The following is a 25,118-nucleotide window of genomic DNA, read 5'->3' on the forward strand; positions in this document are numbered from 1 at the left end:
ATCACAGATGAGACCAAATCTTGAACAGCCTCATGTCAGCAAGAAACAATGCCCAGATCTGTCCGGAACCAGGCCCCAATGAGAACAAGAACTGGAGTAGGAGCCAAATGTGACTTTGCATACACCAAGTAACCAGGAGATGACAGAAGAGCCAGCATTGGCTCTACCAGAGAATAGGTCAGGGGAAGAGATGCCCTCTGACCAAACAGACAAATAGAGAAGGGAAGACATAAATCCCCTGCAGATGAAGAGCAGCAATCAGGGGTGCCAAGACATGGACATACACTCAGTATGGAAGGCCCAGAAATCTGAAATGCTGTGACCTTACAGCAAACCACAGAAACCCTTGGTGGCTTTGATGAACAGAAAAGAGGAGTCACGCATCCGGGAGACTGATCGTTGCCATGCAGCCATCTGGTGACACCACCGGAATGAGCCAGCTGTGACTACATTGCAGTCCAAAGAAGCCTTGATACAACAGAAGAGCCAGCACTGACTACAACTGAAAACAAGCGCTGGGGAGAAACGTGCCTGTGATCAAAAAGTCAACAATCAAAAAACAGCCATCAGGAGTGCCAGTGCAAAGGTATTTCTGGGAGAAAGGCACCAGAGCATGTCAGGGTAGTTGGACAATGGAGCCTTCATCTCACAAGATGGGGAAGCAAGGCACCAAAAACTGATAGGAAGGACAGCACAGCAGGCCATCTGAACACTCACTCAACACCTCCTGGTGACACTAGAAGAATGAGCTGCAAGGACAGCAATCTGAAAGGCATAAACGCCACTGATATGTCGTGTTGCTGGAACTTCAATAATGGCAGACAGTCATAGTTCCAAACTGAACCACAGAAGGCTCAGAAACACATTATACAGGTAGCAAATAGGCCAGCACAAAATAGGAGGGCATAGTTGGAGCCCTTATCGATAAGAAGGGACACAATTAGCCAATAGCACATGTATGCACTAACCATCAATCACCTTATCCTCAGTAAACACGTCGAGCAGCAAACAGAAGAAGAACACAGGAAACATTGGTCACAGAACCGCAAACCAACCTCTCAGTAATAATTCAAGAAACAGAAACACACAGAAGCAAAAAACACGTGATGCCATATGAAATATTTGTGAAGCCTTAAACTCAGGTGCAATGGAACAAATGTCCCACATATCTGTTTAAAAAACTAGAGGCCATAAAACACTATAGGCACAAGGAAGTGCCGGAATATCAATGACCATCACCCCTTTTAAGTCTGCATTGATCTCCTAAGCAGGACTTGAACTCCTGTCCTGATGCCCAAACCATAGACAAGAACCAACACCGTTGAGCCTAGGCTCTTGGCTGCCAGCTGGCCCTTCAATTTAAATCATGTGTACTGTATTATGAATTCCACAATAGCGCAGCCAGCACACACTGTCCCGTCAATGGCCCATACAACAGTGCCCCATGCAGGCGCTTAACCTCTCTAAGGGACAGCCCGCTTGCCTCCTTCACCGCCGCACTTGCCAGACAAAAAACACAGAAGCAAGGGAAAGCATGGCAGGCCAGACACTGTTTCCTTCATTGACAACATCCACAGGTGCACAGCAACCCGAGGGATGCTGAAATCTCACTCCCATATCCCCTGTACCACAAGCAGGAACAGAGAGGTGCTGAGCACAGTTGCCAGGCCCTTGAGCAAGCCACTCCCAACTTGCAAGCACTGCTAAGCGGACGCTGAGCCATGTTAGCAAAAGGGTAAAAAAAGAAACAAAGCTGGAGTCGCCACTGAGAAGCAGCAGCAGCTGCGGCCCGTTACAAAGGAGTCAGTCTCCCTGGCAACTGACACACCTCTCAGCCGACCGGATGTAAGCACAGCAAACCACCGGCCCAGGTACAGGTGAAGGAAGGAGAGCACAAGCTACCGCACCACAAGCAGACACCCTCTCCCTCATTAACCAAACACTGCCGCCTCCCGCTGTCACAGCAGGAAACGCCTCCCCATTTCGGCTGCACCATAGCCCATATGGAAACCGTATGCCGCAGCAGGTCTGTTCGACCTCTCGACCCTGCTGGCACCACGCAGCAAGGAAGGAGCCATCCACGTCACTGGAGCACACACAAACCGCTTGGCCATGATTAGATAACACACAAAAAAGAAGGAGGAAGTAATGAGGGGGTGAGGGATTTTTATATGTGGAAAAGTCTTGTGACTGGAGGCACAAGGTTCTTACTAAGTGAGTCATCGTGGCCAAAGAGATGTGGAGGTAAATGCATTGTGTGCAATCTGCTTTTCTTTGTTGTGAGATAGCACAGAATGTCAATGCAGCTGCTGCAACTCACAAATCACAGCTGGGATGAGTTACCCTATGGTCAAGGCATCAAAGTGACTCTTTAAGTTAAACACTTTCTGACAACATCTGTGTGGCCAGCAGGTCAAGATTTGTAATCCCGTCATGCAGGGCTCATTCATTCATCACCGGGAGGCTGGTAAATCAAATACCATTTAACAGGTAATAGCAAAACCACTCATTTACAGCACTTACAACATTACAGTAACAGTGAAGTCGTTTATATAGAACAAGTTATTATCCTTCCGAAGGCCGAGAACCAATTCAGTTTGGTAACAGATCTCTAGGAAACTTTGTAATACACACATACACTCCATAGGAGGGCATTGTGCAGTAAACAAAACAAAGCAAATAAATTTTTTGGGGACAAAATAGTATTCAATTTAAACAGCTTCGCTTTTTGCCAGAGGTTGCACTTAGCCCATTTTGCGATTCAATATGAAAATCTCTCAATAAAAGACCTGGTTATTTAATGGGAAATGTCGAGCGGTTATGTTTTTTTTTTTTTTTAAGAACCATTTTTATTGATGTTGATGGAAAACCAGATAAACATAGTCAATTTGCATTACATCATCGCCCTAGGTGGTCACAGCTGTTAATAGTCCATTTTAGTAGACGTCAAATCAAATGTTTAAATCTAACTTTATTCAGTTTATAACATAATAAACTGTAAAAGCAACAATCAAGTAATAAAACAGTATTAAAATGTTTAGAATTACATTACATAAAAAGGAAACTCATGTCATTTAAAATATAGTGGCTATATGAATTTATCTACAAATAGAACCAAAGTGCACAGATGCACAAATAAAATAAAATGTATTATATTTGTGTACGCAAAAGACCCAACAACCTGCTTTCCCTAGCCACTATTATGTAAAAAAATCAGAAATGTAAGGTTACAGCAGCTCAGTGACTTCAATTTCCACATATGTCAAAGTTTTCCTTGTACATAAGACGTTGATAAACAACTTTACGAAATTATAGCATACCACAGCAACTTTTGAATCTAGCAAATACTGAAATGCCTCACAGTAGTCATACAAATGTTCTTTTAAAAATAGCAGTTTTTAAAATTGCCTCCTATGCACAACACAGAATTATGGAAAAAAGTACTAAGTGCAAAGTTGAGAGTACAGATCTTTTATCACAAGGACATGTACAGGTCAAGGGCCCCCCAACTTCCATTATTACAAAATTCATCAATTTGTTGCATTTTCAAAGAGTGGAATAGGGTTCAAAGATATCTATAATACAAATTGGACACCAGACTGATATATGAGTGAAACAACCCAGGATATTTCTGTAGTGAGATAGACCTCATCACAGTAGATTTAGTTTGATCAACCAGATTCCTTTTCTGTACACATAATCCAAAGACATAATTCTTTAAAAAAAATTCAGATAATCCTATGATATTCTCTGGATATTCCCAGAGATCCCTTTCAACTTTATCAAGACCCCATTTGACTTTTTAATGTATGTTATCAAGGGACTTTTATGAGCCTGGTCCAACGCTAAACAATCTTTAAGGACTGCTTTAGTAAACGGAATCTCAGTTTTGGACCAAGCTGAAAGCTATACAAAAAGTAGCTTAGACTCTAGTATAACTGATATAACATGGAGTCCAGTTCTCCGTGTAAGGTTTTTGCTGGAATTGAGAATGGTATTGCAAAAAGTATTTTAAAAAAACTTATTTGCTTGCTTATGCAGTATTGCATTGTCCCACAGGCCCCAGAATCCTGTACCATATGTGGCTGCTGCAACAGTTTTAGCATTCTAATGAATCATCATCTCTTTAATCCACTTGTATTTAAGCTTTGATGCAAATCTAAAACTCCCTTCATTATTTCTTGCCATATTGGTGGAACTAATTTCTCTGTTATGGTTCCACCTCCCATCCGAAGAAACCTGTAGGCATAAATCCCATCAGAGCAGCATTCAAAACCTTGGTTAAAAGAGGTGCCCATAGTTCCGGAAAAAAATGTATAGGTGTCCGGGACTCCCTCTGGGCCCATAGCCTTTAACCATTGGACTTCTGATCAATGTTCTAGTAACCTCCTCCAAGGTAAAAACAACACGAATCAAAGGAAGTACAGAGGCAGTTGCAGTTTGCGTACCTGACCCTTTTGGTGATGAGAAAACAGATGCAAAATGCTCCTTCCATCATGCCACTGATATTGAGGATTCAAGGTTAGGCCCAGTATAATAGATAAACAAAAGGGCATTTATTGTTTTCCCAAAATAAAGTATTGTCCTTGGTCTCTGCCACCTTAATTAATTTTGCCTTGGTCTCCTTTTGGAGCTCTCTTTTCCTATCATGTTGTGCCCTTTTATATCTGGGCCTACTAGCTTGAAATATAAAAGGGTCCCTTGGGTGTGAGTGTAAAGATTTAATAAGATTATTACAGGCACGGATACAGTTCGGATTAAACCAGCCTTAGCTCGTAATTACTTTACCCTTAAACGCCATAGTCAAAAGTTGACTTATAGAGTTAGAGGTGGATATATGGGCTTTCATTATCTGCTCATAGCCATTCTCCTGGACCAGGGCAATTTAAATGTGACCAATATTCATAGTTACTTGTGGGCTTATAATGAGTTTGCCGGTCCCAACACAGGACTGCCAAACTAGCAAGGAGGACGCCACCGCCATGGTAAAGGTTGGGGGTTGGAGTTCATAACTAGAACAATAACTATCTGACATGTTTAAGTTATATTTGAACATTAAATCATTTAAAGCTGTTCCATATGGGCAGTGTCAACATTGACCAATGTCATTACACTTAGTGTCAGTAAGGTCACACATCTGTTTGTAAGAAAAAGTACATTACAATCCACGGCCCAGATCATATAAACATCATTTGAGTGGTGACAAAAAAAATTATCCAAATCTTTTTTCAGAGCTTTAGCCTCTTCATACCTAGAGGAATCAAATGTATTATTATAAAAGCTGATCACAAGGATGCCAGAGTTACCATTCAAGGTTATTAGCACAAATTATTATTAAGGTGACAATAAGAACATTTTAGTTGCTTTTGGTGATATCCTAGTAGAGACCAACACAAGAAGACCCCATTTAGTCTTACCCGCATTAGACTGGTTGTCTGCAATACAAAAAGTTGTAAACCCATCAACATCAAATGAATTCATAAGTCAGGTTTCTTCAAATGCATTCTATCTGAGCCTCATTCAAATATTGTATCCTATGTTCTAGATTAGTTTTAGTAGCTACTCCAGCTACATTCCACAAGACTATAATTGTTTCTGACAAATCGTCCTCACATTTAGAAAGTATGTCACGACCCACAGCCTCCTCAGCAGTGTTTGAAAGTTGTACTCTATATGTTAAGTCCTTTTACAAGATGCAAACTTAGTTCTGTATGATGTTGCAAGTCAATAAAGGTCACATCTTCTAGGGGTGCAAATCGATTGTTGGTTGAGACAGCGTGGGTCTGACCTGACATTCTATTAACTCCTTTACTTGGATTATATTTTAGGGAGGGAAAAAAAAAACAGGTCTATAAAAAATAAAATAAAAAAAAACGGGGTTGCTTTTAGTGTTACTCCTCAAGCGAATACTCTGTGGTTGTATACTTTAAAGAGTCTTTAAATAATCTCAACCAAATGGGAATTTCTAAAAGTTCAGGAATATACAGTCCCCGCTAATGTTTTCATCGAATTTTCTATCCAGCCAACACTTCTCCCCTTTAGGATTTTTTCAAATAACAGATTTACCTAGGTATCCTTTGTGCCAACCAGTGTATAGCTTTATTTTGAAGTTCTTCCCAGGATTCTCTATCTGTAGGCCTCAGGCCGGTGGACTCTGGTTAAAATCAGAATGCAAGATGGAACCTCTGGTAAAAGGTGTACTGCATCCTTTAAGAGTTGCTAGCCATGTTCCTCTAGCGGGGTAGTCTCCTCATGGGAAAACCTACCTGTCTTTCGAGTTGTGACTTCAGTAGGGTAACTTTAAGAATATACAGGCTCTGTTGGACTGATCTTATTTGTTCTCTTGTATAGTTATCTGCTTTAAGGACACTCCCCACCATATACCCTCTACCATATTTGTACCTCCAGTTCCACCTTCATTACAGTGCCTGGGCCCTTGAATGCTTGGGATACCATTCTGTTTCTCTATTAAATTCAGCATACTTGCTAAGCTTGTTTCGAGCCACGTTAATTTATGGGTTACTCTTTCTACGGCAAATATAAGCACAGACTTCATATTTGTAATTCATTCACCCATGGACTGAACATAAGAAGCTAGGTCCCCTCCCATAATATTTTCTTCCTGTTGCCTAGATGTTCTAGTTGGCCCCTTGTCTTTTTAGCTGGCGTGGATTCACTGTTGATGAAGAGAGATTTATAATTGGGGAGAGGGGGGCATTTGAGATACAAGGATTAGGTTTAAGAAGTGTCTGAGTTATTGCCAGAAGGAAGTCTACTGTGTTACCTCCATGGACTTCCACTGTCAAAAACCGCACACTGAGTTGCCTCCAGTCTTTCTTCCACATTAACAATTTCTTTATTTATCACTGGCATCAACCCTGAGAGGATATTTGTAATGACCTTTATACAAGCTTTCATTGCCGTTTTCCTTTTGCCTATTTTGTAATTCAGAAAATGAAGATTTGTAAAAGGGCACATTTACTGGCATTAATACCACATGAAAAAGGGGGTGGCCTAGCCCAGCCTCGTCGGCCACCGGCAAGCACAGAGAGGTGCACTTCAGGAATTTCCTCCACCTTTTAATGTGCCCACATCGTGCTTGTGATCAGAAGCCGCCTTCCCAAGCCACAAAGAGTGCAGGGGATTATAGTCCAGGCTCCCGGCAGCAGCAAACTGTGCCCAATGGCATCCTCACATCAGTCATATTAATATAACAACCTTGCACCAGGGCCCATCGGTGGGCAGTTAATATCAAGATAACCCATAAAACGTGCGCCATCCACTCCATGTCTTGGGTGACCTTTCATGGGCTCCCTCTACCCTTGAATATCTCCCTCTCTGCAGCTATACAACAGTTCATATTCCAGAACCAATCACTAAAGATGGGAGTTTGTGGCTTTCCCCACCACTGGACTATCTGTCATCTGGCTACTGCTGCTACCACATTGCAAAGCATTTAACTGCATTTTGGTGCTGAATGGTTGCCACAGATGTCAAGCAGCTTTAAGTTTGCGTCAGTCTGTTGTGACATTTATTACCCCTGATAGTCGGTCTCCCACCCTATGTCACAACTCCTTATTCTTTAGCACATGTATGCTCCTCTACCTGCAGCCTATGAGAAAGACGTCTGACAAAGTGAAGCGGTAGGCCGGGAGATGGGTGCGCATGTAGTACATATGGTGGAGTAGCTTAAGCCACAGCAACCACTCTTGATGCTCAGTTCACCTAGTTTAACCTGCAGCAGTCAGAACCCTGCCTTGACACCTCCCATCCTGAAAGCTCAGTTCGTCTTTACCCCTTCTAAATCATGCAAGTCACTTAGGTCTTCCTCCCACTTGGATTTTACTGATTTACTGACAGTAGGCAATAGGATGCCTTGGTGAGTAGCATTTAATTTATCAGTAGGATTGGCCCATCACACTAGCCCTGGAGAGCCTCCGCCAGGAATTCCTGTATCAATAACACTGCAACAACACCTTCGGACTTGCTTGGGCCAAATGGGAAATGCACTCTGGGGATACTGCTTAAGGAACCACCTGGACTTCAATAGGCACCAGTCTTTCTTTCTCTTGTGTAGAAATACAACACCTTTAAGATAATGAACCAGGTTTAAACTCAGTAGTCGTTTAGTTGAGAATTTAAGACACTGCATATTAAGACTTATTACCAGGAACATCAGTAAGCCTTAGCTGTCGAGCCCTGAATCACCTCTCCCAATATGGACAAGTGCCCTTTTTTTTTCCCTGCCATCAGTCTTCCTTCTGTGAGCCCTAAACTTCCCAATTACTGGTGTTGACGGTCCCGACCGCTTCCTTTCCTATCAGCCCAAAAAGCAAACCACTGAACTTTATAAATGACATCAAACATAAGTTCAGTATTTCTTCCCTTACTCAGACTCTTTCATTGAACTCACTAACTCGCTGCCTCTCCTTTCTGGGCAATGTCTGTTCTAAATAGATGGTGTGTGGAAACCTGCCATCTATCTGCCACCACCGCTTAAGTTACCGGCCATCTGAGTGTCCAGTAGTCGGAACCACAGAGGTGGCTTGACTTTCTAGCTTGTTATCACTCTTCACCCTCAACACATCCTCCAGGGAATCTTCACAGTGTCTCTGGCATCCACGTTTGGTTTTTATGTAGTACAGCAATAGCTTTTTCGCTCTCCCTTGCCATGGTATACAGTGAATATCCCCTCTTCCCCCGTCTTCCTCAGGCTATGACCTTGCATTTGTTTCATTGTGGTTTTAGAGGTTTCTCTGAGGTGGCCTGGGCTCCCTCATCATCCTTTCCTGTTGGGTTGCTTATATTTAGGATGCCTTTTGCTTTCTTCAGAGATGATAGTTGATATTGTCAGCTTTCCACGTAAAGATCATCGGGAAGGAGTGGCCATTGTGACAAATTGTGGGATTTAAATAGTGAATGACCGTCATAACCTCCGTCTTTTTTGTAAATTAGTCATATAAAAGTCTTGATGTAGAGATATTTGGTCTCCTTTGAAATCGATGTTGCCTTTCTTCCGTGCTGGCTCCAAGATCCTTTTTTCAATCTGGAAATGATGGATATTCGTAACACTGTCCGGTTGGGCACTCTTCATTATAGAGGGACCAAAAGCTCAGTGTGTTCCGTTTAGCGCAAATGTTTCAGGATCTTCGGCTTCTTATATCAGGGCATACAATCTCTTAATTTACCTCCCAATGTTTGTACTCTCTTCTTCCTTTGAGGCTCCACAAATCTTATGTTGTTCCACCTTGAGCAGTTCTCCAGGTCTTCCAGCTTTGCTTAGAGGATGACTTTTTTCCAGAATGTTGAGTAGTTTCTGCTTAAGGAACTCCTACTGCTCAAATCTATTACTGTCCACTTCCTCCAGTCCGTAGACTTCATGCACCAAGAAACCCACATCCCTTTTAATGTCTAAAATCCCCCACTTCAGGTCAGTCTTGAAGGTGGGAAACTTATCCTGAACACTCTGAATAGGTCCTACATAATTTTCTTTGTTTCTGGAACTTCATAGATTCTAGGGGTGGGGGAAGAGGACCCTCCTTCAAAGGGAGGGGGGGTGTCAGTGGTTTAAAGGTACACATCCTGGTTCCTGTTTCAGTGCTGAGAACTGCATTGGCATGTCTATACCTTGTTGTTTCACTCTCCCCTGTATGCTTCCACCCCTATGTTGCACTGCTCCACCATCCCTTTTGTAGAAAGGTGCATTCTCATGGGGCTCATGCCTCATCTTTTCCATGCTTTTCTTGGTCGTTCTACAGTAGACTTCACCAGCTTGGGACACAAGGATTAGGTTTGGAAGTGTCTGAGGTATTGCCAACAGGAAGGCTACTGTGTTACCTCCAGGGCCTTCCACTGTCAAAAACTGCACACTGAGTTGCCTCCAGTCTTTCTTCAACATTAACAATTTATTTGCTTATCACTGGCATCACCCCTAGAGGAAATTTGTAATGTCTTTTATCAAGCTTTCATTGCTGTTTTCCTTTTGCCCATTTTGCAATTTAGAAAATGAAGATATGCAAAGTGTACATCTACCGGCATTAAGACCACATGAAAAAGGGGTGGCCTGGCCCAGCCTCACTGGCCACCGACAAGCACAGAGAGGCCCACTGCCAGAATTTCCTCCACCTTTTAATGTGCCCACATGGTGCTTGTGATCAGAAGCTGCTTTCCCCAGCCACAAAGAGTGCAGGGGATTGTAGTCCAGGCTCTCAGCAGCAGCAAACTGTGCCTAATGGCGTCCTCACAGCAGTCATATCTACCCCTTGTGGTCAGTGGTGGTGCTCTTCATCTTCCATTTTGTGAAACTTCTAGCAGGCATCACCAGAAGACAGCACATGATCACCACTCCTGTCTCTCAAGATGAGGGTCCAAGCTAGCCAGCCCTGGAACACAGCAACAGTTCCATGTCTGGTAGACCTCCGCTGATGTTTCAGAGTGGAAGGGAGCAAGCCCACGTAGCCCAAGCTGGCGCCTTCTGTTTCTGTCTAGATTCACATCATGCTTTCTTTGGCTATGGAAGGCTGCACCTGGTCTGCAAGGGATTGCAATGAAACTGCCACTCGCTGCCCTGGTCCTCTGCAGCAGCACTGTGGTTTTCGATTTGCTATATCACTTTAGGCCAGCTGCACTGGTCATCATCAGTCCCAAGTCAGCATTCTCCTCTGCACTCCGTTGATCAACGTGGTTCACGACACGCACCTGGCTGCATTGATCTCAAGAGCAGCCTGCAATGGTAGCTACCATTTTGGTTTCACCATGCCAGGCTTAGTGAACACTCAATTATCTTATGTAATCTGCCTCTATTAATTCTCATTAACCTCCCTCATCACAGATCCCGTTCCAACAAGTGGGAGCCAGAAAAGGACACTGCATTTGCCGGTCAGGACAGATAGAACGTAGACATTTCAATTCACTCCGATCCTGGCCTTGAGATTATTTTAAAGCAAATTACCTTAAGTAAAATAAAAAAAAGTTCATTATGTTAAAGGAAAAACTAGGTATAGACAGACATTTGATTTTTTTCCATGGAATCTGTAGCCTGTTTATCTACTGCGGCCATACTTTTAATACAAGAGGAAATGGGTATGTGGACAACAAGACAGGCTCAAAGTGCGTTATGTGGGCTAATGCAGTTTGGTTATAAATTCGGGGGACAGACTTTGACAATGATAAAAAGCTTTCTATTAAAAAAAATATCTTGAGACTTTTATATGGCAGTAAAATAGCTGTATGTCAAATGACTTATTATGAAGAAGTAAAATTCCTGATGCTACACTCACTAAATGTCTTTAAAAAAAAAAGTGTAACATTGACATACCAAGTGCTTTGTAAGAAATTCTGTGATCTGACTAAATGGATGTTATCACCTGATTTGATGAAGTTCGACAGAATGAGGGTTATTTGCAGAAGGGGAACCACAGAGTGCCATACATTCAGATAGTGGTTAAACTTAAAGTGAAAGACTACACAAAAACGCCGGCTTGCAGAAAGCTACGAGAACTCCTACCCTGCATATATATTTGAACATTATTTGGCAGGGATAACTGAAGATTTGTTACAGAAATGAATTCTCAATCAAATGGTGACTATAGCTACAGCAATTGGATTTAGTGTTTTTGCAGTTGGGTGATCACATTTTGAAAGCTGGGAAAGCATGAAAGGATCTACTATGTTTTGTACATAGGTATTGTACATAGCGGTGTTGTGGGTAAAAGAAACAGGAGCATTAATCTGGGAGGGATGAATACCTGTCAAATTAATAAACAAAACCTAGCTTGGTCACATCACAGTTGTAAGGTAATCTCTGCTCAACCCCTACAATTATAAAGGTAAATCAGTAGGGAATTCCTCCAAGAAATGTGTGTTCATTTAAAACAGTAGAAAACAACATTAAAATTAAGGATGCAATACAAAGACATTCCCAAACTAATTCAGAAAAGAATATCAACAAAATGTAATGAGCTAAAAGACAGAAAACTAGTTCAAATTAGATCAGGGCAACCAGAGATGTAGACTTTTAAAGTTGTAAGACAAACGGCACCAATGTAATACAAATCACCAATTGAAAATCACAGTTTGCAGTCTATCAAGGCCTAGGCAAAATTCAAAGCCAACAGTGATGGAGTTGGGTTGTTAGGGCCCAGGAGGTTGCACCAGTCAAGGTTTTTACCTTAGGACTTGAGATACTTTTGGATGCAATGTGCACTTAAGAGGGGACAGGTCGTGCATAAAAGTAGCCTTTTCTGCATCACAAAGTACTTTTCATTGTAATGTGAGACTGCAGTGCTTTTAAACTGCAGTGGAGCCAGAGCACAATGGTGCTCATTGAAGCCACATACTTTGGCCATGTATGCAGATGGTATGAATACATAGTGCATCCCACGTATATTTAGTTCCATGCCACAGGTTCAATTACTGCACTACCTTGCCACAACCGTATGGAAGAGTTAAATAAGACAATCTGGTAAACCAATTTAAATCACAGGGGTTTAGTGGAGAAACGTGCACTGTAACAAGTTTGCCAGTGTCACAGAATACAGCTTTAAAATACAAGCATAAATAAAGTCGATAAATGATGAAAAATCAGGGGAGACTTTACAGAAAAGGGTGAATTTCCTACAGTGAGTAAAGTATACCTGCTCACAAAATAATGACTTAAGAGGTTAAAGGCTCAGAATGGTTCTTGGTAAGACCATAGTGAAAACTAGTAACAAGGCCAGGATAGATCTTCCTAAGCAGTGGTGTAAAGCCAAAAACGAATGTTGCTAATTGCATTGGAGGTGAAATGGAAAGTGTACTGTGCAGGAGACACAATGTTTCTCCTCTTTCTGTCTTATTTTGACACTAGGATCCCCTGAAGTTTATTTTGCTCACAGCTTCCGTTGCTCCTCCACCATCCAGAAATCCATTTCTTTGTACTTATGTGTGCGCTTTCCAAGTCATCTGCATCATTCCAGCGTTAAGTAATCACACCATACTAGTAAATAAAATACTGAAGCCCCCTGCATTCTCTCAACTCACAAAAAATATGCAGATGTTGTGGTGCAGTCACATAGTGAGAGTAAAGCAGTCGTTGCATAGGAGTGTTATTAATATGCCAATCACACTGGTACAGTGAAAATATATTTTATCTCAGCGTTTCGCAAACTGCTGATTGCAAGACGATTTTTGATGGGTCTGGAAAGTTCAAGCAATGAATAAAGATGCCTTTAAATTCTCAGTTTATCTTGTCACATTTGCCAGTGCTTCAAAGACAGAGGCCTAATGTCGGGCTAGGTCTTTGGACAAATTGCTTCCAATTCTTTTAACATGGGTCTGGTGTCTACCTTTCTTTCTCAGGCTGCAAAGTGATAGGAGTTTTTAAAGAGAATGGTGTGACAATCTTGCTGGAGTACAGGGAGTGTGAAAGGAAAGGCTGTTGTCTTGTTCTGCAACTCACAACAAAGTGAAAAAAGCTTTAAATAAACTGTATGTGTTCAGCAATTACGGAAAAATGGAGCACATTTTTTGTAATTCTGAAGTGTGCTTTAAACAGAGATTTAATAGGCTAAAACAAATCACGACATTACTTATAGATGCACAAAGTATAAATGTTCAGAGAAACCAGATTTCCACATATTACCATTTGTAGGCAATATATAGTTTTATCAGCAAAATTGTAGGTCTGTGCAAAGTTAGTTGCTGTTTCAATAGAAAATGTGCTGTATGTATATGAAAATGCGCTACCACGCAATGCATTAGTAACATTCAACAAGCACTGGCAAAGGCAATAGGTCTTACCTGTGCAAGAGATATTGGCTTCGCCAATGTGTTTTAGCCATGTTGTTCACCAGCTTGGCTGCTGTTCAGCATGGCTAAAGGTTAGTGACATAGAGGAGAGTGGAGTGGAGTGTCAGAGTGGAATGGCGAAGGGTAAAGTGGAGTGACAGAGAATATTTTGTATTAGAGTGACAGCGTGGAGTCGCATGAGTGGCATACATTGGCGTTGGCATAGAGTAGAATGGACTGATGTAGAGTGCATTGACAGTCTTGCAGAGTATAGTGGTGTAGAGTGCATTGGCATTGAATTCAGTGGCGTACCATGCAGCGTCATAGAATGCAGTGGCGTATATTAGAGTTGTGCATAGAAGAGTGGAGTGGCGCAGACTGAGTGGCGCAGAATAGAGTGGCGCAGAATAGAGTTGGATAGAGTGCAATAGGATAGAATATAGTGGCATAGAGTGGTGCAGAGTGGAGAGGTGGAGAGTTGGGTGAAGCAGAGGGAGTAGAGATAAGTGGCAGGGAGTGCTGAGTAGAGTCTAGTGGCATAGAGTAGCATAGAATGGTGCAGTGTAGAGTATAGTGCCACAGACTACAGTGCCATAGAGTGCAGTAGCGGACAACGGAGTAGTACACAGTAGAGTGTTCAGTGGCGGAGAGTGCAGTGCTGCAGAGTAGAGTGTCACAGTACAGTGTTGTAGAGTGGAGCAGAGTGCTGTTGAGAGCAGCGGCGTAGAGTACAGTGAGGCAGAGTAGAGTGAAGTGACAGAGTGTATTTGTGTACAGTGCATTGTGTAAAGTGCAGCGGTTAAAAAGGGAGTGGCGTGGACTGCAATGGCACAGACTGGAGTGGCATAGAGTGCAGTTGCATACAGTAGACTGTTTCAAAGTATAGTGAAGTGGCATAGATTGGAATGGTGCAGGATAGAATGAAGCTGCCCAGAGTGGAACAGAGTGGAATTGAATAAAGTTGTGTAGAGTGCAGTTGCATAAAGTGCAGTGGTGTAGAGTAGACTAGAGTGGCGTACACTGGATTGGCGTAGAGTGCAGGGACATAGACTTGAGGGCTACAAAGTAAAGTGCATGGACGTAGAATGTTTTAGCATAGAGTGCTGTGGCATAGAGTGTAGTGTTGCAGAGTGGCGTAGAGTGGAGTTGTGCAGAGTAGAATGGTGTGGTCTAGACTGGAGTGGTGTAGAGGAGTGCAGTGGTGTAGAGCAGAGTGGTGAGGAATACATTGGCATAGTGTAGAGTGGTACAGGGTATAGTAGAGAGGTGTGGCGTAGAGTGGGGTGGTGCAGTGGCGTTGAGTGGTGTAAAGTGGAGTGGGATTGAGTGGAGTTTCATGGTGTGGTAGCACACTGCCATTAAGCAACACATTTTCAACTGAAATGGCCATTACAATTGCACAGACATATGGTTTTACTAATAAAAATATCGAGTGCACAGATGAAAACGTGCGCAAACTGCCACCTAGTTTAATGATCATATTAAATTATGTTTCCAATATACTTGAGAAATAATACAAAATGTGATTTGTGTGTTCATAATTCTGCTATATTCTGAAATACTTAAACAGTTCCTTTAAATGTTGTGTGCTAGACAAAAAAACTGTTTCCTGCCCCCAGTATCCAGCAGGAATGTCACATAAATCCTATCACTTTGAAGAAATAAAAGTAAACAAGTGCCCTTGGAAGACATTTGATCTCGGTCTTTGAATGTATACCAAATGTGACGGGAAAAGAACAAGATTTAAAGCCCTGTTACCAAAAAGTGAGTTAGAGGAAGAATATAGAAAACACGGTTTAGGCAATGGTAGGGGCAAACTGAATCTAGAGAGCCTAAAGTAAATAAAGCCAGCAAATAGAAAGCCAGAAAGTATGAGTTACAAACCACACAGCCAATGGTAAATCGAGGAGCAAAATGCATTCCTAGGTCAACTTTGTGAAAGTTCTCAAGATGTCTTTAGCAAATAAGACAGCTGTCTGGTAGGCTGTGACCTAAAAATAACGCTCCTAATTTCCATTAAAGGTAGGTGGGTAGCAAAAGTTTGTCATTCTATAAAAGTGGGTTGTGGTTCTAAAAAGTTTGGGACCCACTGTTTTAACAGATTTATGCTGAGTGTTTATAATATTAAAGTGCTTTTACAACCAAGACGATGTGCAATTTTATGTCATTAGCCCCCTCTCAAAGTTAAAACACATTATAAAAATGTATTTACAAAATACATATTTAATGTGTGCTGCACATAAAGTACAGTTTTTGATTAACAGCCCAGCTAGACACTCTCACTGGAGGTAATGTTCTAACTCTACTAAAAGTGGGCTCATTATGGATGCAGGATATTCTTCTGCACTCCCAGAGCTAACAATACTGAGGGACCTGTTGCCTGTTCATTCAGGACAATACAAATGTGGTACCTAGTACACCAATCCCAAATGTTTTAAGTTATGGGATGAATAAAAGTGCATAGGGCAGTGAAGTGATTGATATTCCCCTAAGCTTGGAAGTAAAGTTTGTGTTTACTTAGTTTATCAAGCAAATTACTTTATTAAACAATGTATTACATTTTACAAACTCATCAATAGAATCGAAATTAAGATATTAGCAAATTATAAAACGCTTACTAGACATTTTCTGCACTGTTTTTAAAAAACTGGCTAATCACTCAACGCATAAAGCATGCTAACACCTCACACTTTAGGTCTAGCTTGACAGCAGAGCTGTTTGCAGACCTATTGTTACCACTTCATTAACATGTACATGGAATTGGCTGTGGTACCAATAAAGAGGAATATTCCTCTCTCACATCATACTACTGGCTGTTTTATATATCATTCCACCGTCTACGGAGCACTAGCATTGCAGTGCATGGAGGGCTGTTTGATATCTCAAAAGTACAATGAATCATAAATTAAATTGTTAACCCTGTGCGTGCATCAAACACACAATTGTATTTTTCATTGTAACAGGCACTTTAAATCTTTTAGTCAGGAACTGTGTGCAAATCACACGTACAGGTTTGGACATGCATGCTCAAATATGCATAGGAGTGCCCAATCAAGCACCTTAAAAGACCACTAGCATTGTCATAAACAATGGACCTAGTTTTAATGTAGCAACTTGTGTAGAGACAGGCGTACACAAATGCAGTTTGCATGCTATAACACATGCAAGCCAGACCTACTGGCTTTGCCTTTAACTATGATCTGTGAAAAAGCTTAACAGCTCAGAATCAGCAGTGCTTTTCCACTGTATATTAATAATTCACAAAAATAATGAACTTCTTTGTCTTTTGAGTCTCAAACGTTTAGCCAATTATCAACTGCTACCTTTCAACTTGTCTCATGTAATGTAGACCCCTTGCCAAATGACTGATCACTATATTATCAACTTCAAAATCACACCAAAACTATTCAACTGAGAAAAAATGCTTAGTCAATAGCCATTACAGCACTAGCAATTTAGTATGTAGATCTAGGTGGGCAATGTCTAGGAGCCTGATTGCTAAAGAAAACTATCTGGGTCATTACAAGTTTGGCAGTCCGCCAAACTCATGGGGAGGACGCCAACGCCATCACGGTGACGTTCCCCCGGTGCGTATTGCAATGTTCCCGCTGGGCTGACCGGCAGGAACATTGTAATATGCGCATCCACCAGGCTGACCAGTGGCAACAGTGTTAGGATATGGCATTGGCTGCTTTAAGGGGGCTGAGGCCAATATCCTAACACTCCAGCACCCTCGGAATGCGCACTGCCTGCAAAGCTGATGGTGCTGGGCAGAGGGCCACCTGCACAGCCCACAACATGGTCATGGGCAGTGCATGGGTTCCCACTGTGGCCCCCAGAACTTCCTTTCCGCCATCCTTTTCATGGTGGGCTACCCGCCATAAAATGGCTGGCGGAAAGAGGGGTTGTAATCAGCCAGGCGGTGCTGAGTTTAGCGCCACCATGGATGGTTGCAAGCCCGACCGCCGTCATGCCATCCGAAACCATGATTCCAGCGGGGACGCTGGTCCTTTGACAGTCGGACCGCCAAAGCCATGGTGTCCGACCGCCACCGCGAGTTTGGCGGTCTCATGACCACCAAACTCGTACTAAAGCCATTAGACTGGAGTAAAAATAGTAAATCTAATCCTTCCAAAGTCCAACACTTTCCCTACTGTTGCATACATTGGAGTGGGAATAGTAAATCTAACTGCTCCAAAGTCCAACACCTTCCTACAGTTGTGTTAATTGGAGTAGGAATAATAAATGAAACCTCTCCAAACTTCAACGGTTTCCCTAACATTGGCCAGTAAGGATTTTAATTATTATTAATATTGTTGTTTACTTGTATTTGCTTTTTCAGTATTTTGTTTTTAAATGTTCATATTACTTTTAGAATGTTTTTATTTTACATATTTTATTAGATTATTTTATATGTTATATATACACACTTAATAATTATTTTTTGTTTCGGTTAATATTACTTTTGTGAATCTTAAATTGGTAAAATATTCTGCTTTTAAAATGTGTATAATATTTCTGTATTTAGTATGCAGTACTAAATACAACTCTATGTGTTCATTCTAATAATTAATTTAGGTTACATGGTTTACTTAGTTGTGTATGAGCATATATATGTGCTAATTTTCACTATTTCACTGTTAGTATTTAAAATAAATGTATTTAAAATATTTTGTTAATATTTTAAGTATATAGAAGTGTTGAAATATATATGCATTTAGATATACAGTTACATAAGTGATTAAAACTATGTATTTAACATTACATTATTTTTAACTAATTGTATGAAATAAAATTACTTTAAAAGACAATCATTATTTTTTAAAAAGAAATGTGTTAGCTGTTTCCGGTTTACATTTTCTTCCACAATATTTTAGATACGATATTTTGATTGAGCCCATTATAACTACAGGAACACAATTTTATGGTACACTATATTTTTGACACCCTATTTATGTCTCTCTATAATCTTGTTCATGATATTCTGTTAGACAAACAGATGCTTGTAGGGTGTTGCACAGAGAGGCACAGAGCAAGATTCTCTCCTGTGTTCTTGCTGTTCCCAGCCACTGCTGCCCTGCTGATCCCATTGTTCTTGCTGTCTGGCTCTACTCTCTAGCAGCACAAGCAATCACCATTTGCTCGCTTGCCTGGCATTTGCCATAATACCTACTATTTGCCACACTGTGACACTGCTTAGTAGTATATCTACTGCATTGCATCTCACTGATTGTGAGCCACTGCTTTCCTTGGTTTACCAATATCACCTGAGCAAACGTGCATGTTTAGTTAATTGTGGGGTGCCACTGAACACCGTGGAGGTCAGAGGTGGAAGGAACCATAAAGCATCCATCCAGCCAGACTGACAACCTCACTGACTGACTGAGACCCACTGTAGCTCCGGCCTATCTATTTTGTGGTAACAGGTACGTTCTCCAATATTGGTGCTGGCTTCCAGGAGGAAGTAGGGAATCACCCACACAGATTGCAGGGAGACCCAAAACTATGGCTCAATTGATAAAGATGCACGGGGATGTGGGTCTAGGCCAAGATGTTAGACTACCTATACAGCCATATAGCAAGCCCAGGGAATCCATACACTACCAAGTCCCTAGTCAGCAGGGGGTCATTTGGTTAACAACCAAACACATCAAACAAAGGAGAAGCTGGTTGAGCTCCAGATCATGAAGGATAAAGCCAGCAAGAAAGAGATGGGGCAGCAGTTAAGCATGTGAATTCAGCCTAGAATCTGTCATGCTGGACCATGCACATAGACTAAGCGAGAGTCAAGGTCAAAACTTCAAGTCAAAGCCAGGGTGCATAAGCTCCCGAATGTAACAGCAAAAAATAATAATAATAATAATAATAATAATGGCAGGACAGGTACCTTTTCCACAAGACACGGTCCTAGGACCTCAGAATCTATTACCCTCAGGTTGGGACTATCTCCTGGACAGTCTGACTCTCAAGCTTTTAAGCCAATTAAACTGTACCCCTTTGTAAAGAATCAGCTGCACAGATACTTGATAGCTGAGAGTACCATGTCAGTAATGAAGATAGACCTTGCTGACACAAAACACCCATGTGGACACCAAGCCTCAACCAAAGTCCTGACTAACATCCACCCCATTAACTATGCTGCCATCCCCTATACTTTCACTTAACATCATGCTGAACAAAGCCCTGGAAAGGGTCAGGGCCGCAAGCACAGGGAATCAAAGCAGATTGAGGTCAGCACACCATTAATGTTGTACAACAGACCCCTGTCTCCAAAAGAGGATGAACCTGGAACAAACAACAGAAATTACTGACGTGATTATACAATACAGACAAAAACAACCTCAGTATTTAGCCTAATAAACATGAGGGACACATCAACTAAGATAAAGAACTGGAGATGCACATATTAGACTATACGGAAGACAATGCAAAAAGAAGAGCAACCAAAAAAGAGCCCTTCAGAGATGCGATCCAATTACCCATAAATCCAAAAGGCAAATGGTTTGAAATACTACAAAGAAACATGTTGAACCCACTGGAGGCCTATAAGAGGCACTGTCGTTTAGGACCTAAATTTCTATGCAGACAGTGAAAAGCGCGACGGGTGCACTGTCGTTTAGGACCTAAATTTCTATGCAGACAGTGAAAAGCGTGACGGGTGCAACTGCACCAGTCGCACAGCCGCAACAACGCCGGCTCCCATGTTGCGCCCGAGATCCCCGCAGGGCCGGCGGGCGGAAACCAGGTTTCCGCCCGCCTGCCCGGCGGGGATCTCAAAATAGACCCCGCAGGAGTGTGCCGCATTGGCGGCCGCCCAGCAGCACAACCGCCAAGGTTGTAAAGAGGGCCAATATTTCTTACAGAAAGCAACTGCACAACGTCTGTTCAAGTCCTACTACTTTAACATCTGGATGCAGTGTCGTACCAAACAAGGTAGTCCCCTGCAAAGTACATGGGCGCCCACCCCCCTTCCAGCTTACTCAGAAGCTCTCAGTACTGGGTACTGTGCAAAGTCCCCCATCCAGCACCGCGGGGGCCTTTGTTATGCTACTCTCTGAATGGTTGTAATGCCCTGCCCCATGGTCCCCATTCTTCACACTGACTTTCCATAATGGTATCCAAACCTGCCAAGTCACACGGTGCTACCATGTGACACACAATATTGTCTCCCCTTATGAGGTCTCCCAGTGAGGAGGCAAATATCACACAGTGGCAGGGAAAACGAGCTGAAAACCTCTGTAAGCAGTGGTTTTCAGCTCGTTTTTGGAGGCTTTTAACTGCCAATGTCCATTAATGAGTGTGAGAACACCCCAGAACATCGGCAGCAGCTTCAGCAAGCTTTTTTTGTTTTTGTTGAGGGAGAGGAAGTTTGGGGTCGGGGTGGCAGCAAAAGTGCCTCTAGGCTTCTAGGTGCTTTTAGGCACGAGGCCGTGCCCCTCCAAGACCTGCACCCTCCTCACACTGAGATGTTTGGTGAAGGTGGCAGGTCTGGGTATACAATATGCAGCAGGACATCTCATCCAAGGCCTGAAGAAATATGATTGCATCACCTATATCCTGATGGAACTCTATTGGCTCGCCTTACAGACTTACACTGTCTTCAACCCAGCTGCACTATTTAATCCATTCATCACGATCAGCGTCTTTACTTATCTTGCAGACACATCTCTGGTGGTTCTCGACACGCCCACATCCTGCACATTATCAGACTGCTGACTAAGATGTGTAATAAACTAAAAACAAGGCAGCAGGCCTTTTCCATATATGCACCTAGGATCTATAACAACATCCACTTATCCATCAGGACTACCCCAACTCTGTTCCAGTTTAGGAAGGAGTTGATAAATCACCTCTTTAAATAACACTAATTCACAACCTAGCCACCTCTCCTATCACTGATTGACTTTATGCTAGTCCTTGACCCTGTACAGCACTCCACTGCCTTTTGGTTAGGTTTGTGCTATAGAAATATCAAATGCATAATTGTTACTGTATGTGCATTAGCAGGACCAGTGAAACCTGAAACACTTTATAACTGATATTTTTATGACTACACTAATCAAGCAAATTGCGCTGATACCCTTAGCACAATCCATCCTTCTATGTCCATGTCTTTTGCGACATGTTCAGTGTTTGCAGTACTACGTAGTCTATGACACAATTGTTGTGCTTTGCATGACCTTATCAGCACAACACCATTGCAATTAGTTGATTTGTACTCCATGTTGACTCCTTCAGTAAGTCATCATACTCCATCTTTACTATTGCACCAATATGGCTGTGTAATTCTCGGTGTTGCCACAGTTTTTACAACAGAGGATTCTTTAGCTCATTTACCACTGTACTCTTGACAGTCAAATTAATGGTCACACTATTGACACCAGTGCACTGCCTCTAGCACATTGTCAATGACACTGTTACTTAATTGTGGAACGTAAAGTTAAGCACTCTATCACTAACTCTACTCATTGCTGCACACTATCCACTATAGTGCTCTTCCTGTCAGTACTCTTTTACAATGTCACTGAGCTGTAAATTACCTTGCTTGGAAAGGTCACAGGTGAGGTAGATGTTCTTGTGTCTTTTGCTCCTTGGCGAGGGATAAATATTGTCAGGGCATTAATTACCGGTGTCTCTCTATATGCAAACTGAGCAGCAGAAACAAACACTGAGGATTTCTTAGTGTGACACATAACTATTCTTAACTCAGAGTAGTGGGGTTGTGAGAGGGTTGGACTTCACATTCAGTCAGTAAGGCTGGTTGTTCCATTTCAACTATAATTTTATTTTTTCCGCTAAAGGACCCTTCATGTACCTTTAATTGTTCCTTCTCCTAATTCCTCAGATAGCCTTTTCAAGACTTTGGGCCTCATTACGAGTTTGGAGGTCCCACTGCAGGGCCGCCAAACTTGTGTGGAGGACACCATTGCCATGGCCAGGCGGCACTGAGTTCAGGGCCGCCCTGGCTGAGTACAACTCTGACCGCCATCATGCCATCGGAAACTATATTCCCGGCGGGGACAGCGGTCCGCCCTCCAGGGTTGTAATTGGGCAGTCGGACCACCCGGAGTGCAATGGTCCGACCTTCAACGCGAGTGTGGCAGTCTTTGGACTGCCACACTCTTAATGAGGCCCTATTATTTCTTAGTGATGCTGTTCCTTTGCTTCCAGTTTGTGTTTAGACATTGAAATGATGAAATTACGATCACCTCTTAGTCATTTTTGTCCAATTTAGCGTTGAAATTAGCTGGCAACAGAATCTAAAATTGTGTAATCCTTCATGGCATTATGACTTGGTGCTTTGATATCTGCTTGTAGGGACTTTCAGGGCAGTGCACCACTAAGGACTGTTTCGGTTTTACCAATGGATCTCTTGGCCATCCCATTCAGATTGTCGATAATCTTGAATGCCAGTGTCTGCAGACTACAGACATGGTAACCCACTGAGTTATGCTTTAATTTTTGTTTCTTTGATGTTTACGGGTGATGGTTGGAGGTTTGTGAGCCCTGTTCTCCTTAAGGTTATAGCTCTTTCTGAGCTTTATAGGGAAATAGTTTGCGCTTCCAGATTTCCACAGTGCTGCAATATCATGTCTTATGTCATAGGTTTCTTGTCTGATTGCATTGAGTAAAGAGACTGACGTGGAGAAGCAACAGGCTAGCCTGTTGGCGGTGCTTCTGACAAAACAGCACTGGCGGTCAAAGACCGCCAGGGGTGTAATGACCCCCATTGTCTTTTCAAAGAGACAGATAATAAACCCTTCAGTAGTGTCACTGAAATTAGAATACAGGACGAGGTATTAGCAACAACATGATATCAAGTATAGGAGGTAGGGACAGCGGAACACCTTAAAAGCTAACGCAACACACGGGCAAATAAGTGGCAGTAGTGGTAACAGGGCACCGGTGTGGTTTGTGCAGCAGACGGCGGCTGTCTGTGTAGGGGTCTAAGTGTCAACTGATTAAAACGAAATCATACTGCCATTATGCACTGTACCTGTGAAGTCAGCGTACTGTCTACGGTGCAGTTATCGTTCAGTAATGTCCACAGAGTTGCCAGTAGTAACAGAATGGAGCTAAAATGTCGCTATAGAGGCTGCGGTCACCTTGATGATAAGACAGTGGAAATAAAGTGGAGGTATTGTAGCAGTGCTGGAGCCACCTAAGGCGTATTACAATTTTAACAAAAACATCTAACAACATTAAATAGTGTGGGTGCGTAGTGACACTTTGCTAAGCTAAATCGCTTTGTTGGGAGTATACATGTTGCTAGTAGTAACTTAGAATAGTATCTCAACCAGTGTGCAGGACCACTCTCAAACGTGTAGTGAGATCAATATAAAAGTATCATCCATGCAGTGCAGCTCTGATGGCTAGATGCAATGAAGTGCTGGCGTACAGTAATGTTTAACCCTGCAGTAAAGGTGTCAAGTAGGTTATCATTAGGAAGCGCGTCCGTCATTATCCACTGTACCCATATCAATGTACGCTAATATATGACCCCTTCACACCCAGGCCTTTTACCAGATCGTTGATGAGCTGCTCCACCAGTCCCTCTCTTCGGCTGGTTCTAATCTCGGGTGCGGGGTCTTTGGGAACCTCTGTCTTGAGGCAGTCGCTGCTCCCATCCAGGAGGCTCTCAGCCAGTTCCAAGTAACCTGGCCGGGGGCGCCCCAGCCGGCTCCCTTGCACGGCACGGGAAGACACCACAGGGGCCCCACGTAGAGATCCAGAGACTAGGGGAGATCCTCTGGGGGAGGGACATACTCCAGATGCCACGGGCAAGGAGCTCCATTCACGCACCGGTTCCACGCGGCCCTTCTCTTGCCGCCGGGGCTCATCTGTTCTTCTCCCCTGCCGGTCTCGCCTCCTCAGAGGTCCCCCTCCAGGCTCCCTGCGCTGTCTGTCGATTTCGTTTCTCCAAGTCCGACGGAACTCCCGCAAAGAGGAGTCTTGAGACATCCTAACACGGGACTCAAATCAAACCCAGATTGGTATCTTCCAGGGTCGGACCCCCTACGCTCACCATAACCGTGATGAAGCCGACGCTGTAAGCAACTTCATAGGAATTACTGTATTTACACAATATTGTGCTGAGGATGAACAAGAGGGGGCAGCCATGTTATAGTCAGGCGCGATGTCATAGGTCAATTTACAGGCCTCCTCTTCTCGTCGAGAATAATCAAAACAATGACGTCAGCCTGGCCCCAATATGGCTGTCGTTCAGACCGAACACGCCCATATGCTAATACATAAGGTTAACTTGTTGTGTTGCTGCCTGACTAGTTCAAAGCTGCTCAGTTCCAAAGCCAGAGGAAATGCGCGACTGTATACGAGGCGTCAGTGCTCCG

At 42.7% G+C, this 25,118-nt stretch overlaps 1 protein-coding gene across 1 annotated transcript in view; it reads right to left on the reverse strand.

Moving 5' to 3' along the window:
- FBXW8 (F-box and WD repeat domain containing 8) overlaps positions 1-24,911 on the reverse strand; it is a 484,866-nt gene extending 459,955 nt beyond the window's left edge. The window contains exon 1 of the mRNA XM_069214505.1: positions 24,292-24,911. Within this exon, the coding sequence (XP_069070606.1) occupies positions 24,292-24,729 (438 nt within the window). The 5' untranslated portion in view covers positions 24,730-24,911. The remainder of the gene's footprint in view (positions 1-24,291) is intronic.
- Between the last annotated feature and the right edge of the window lie 207 nt (positions 24,912-25,118).

Source organism: Pleurodeles waltl, chromosome 11 (genome assembly GCF_031143425.1).
Source record: "Pleurodeles waltl isolate 20211129_DDA chromosome 11, aPleWal1.hap1.20221129, whole genome shotgun sequence".
In the NCBI taxonomy this organism is placed as follows: Eukaryota; Metazoa; Chordata; class Amphibia; order Caudata; family Salamandridae; genus Pleurodeles; species Pleurodeles waltl.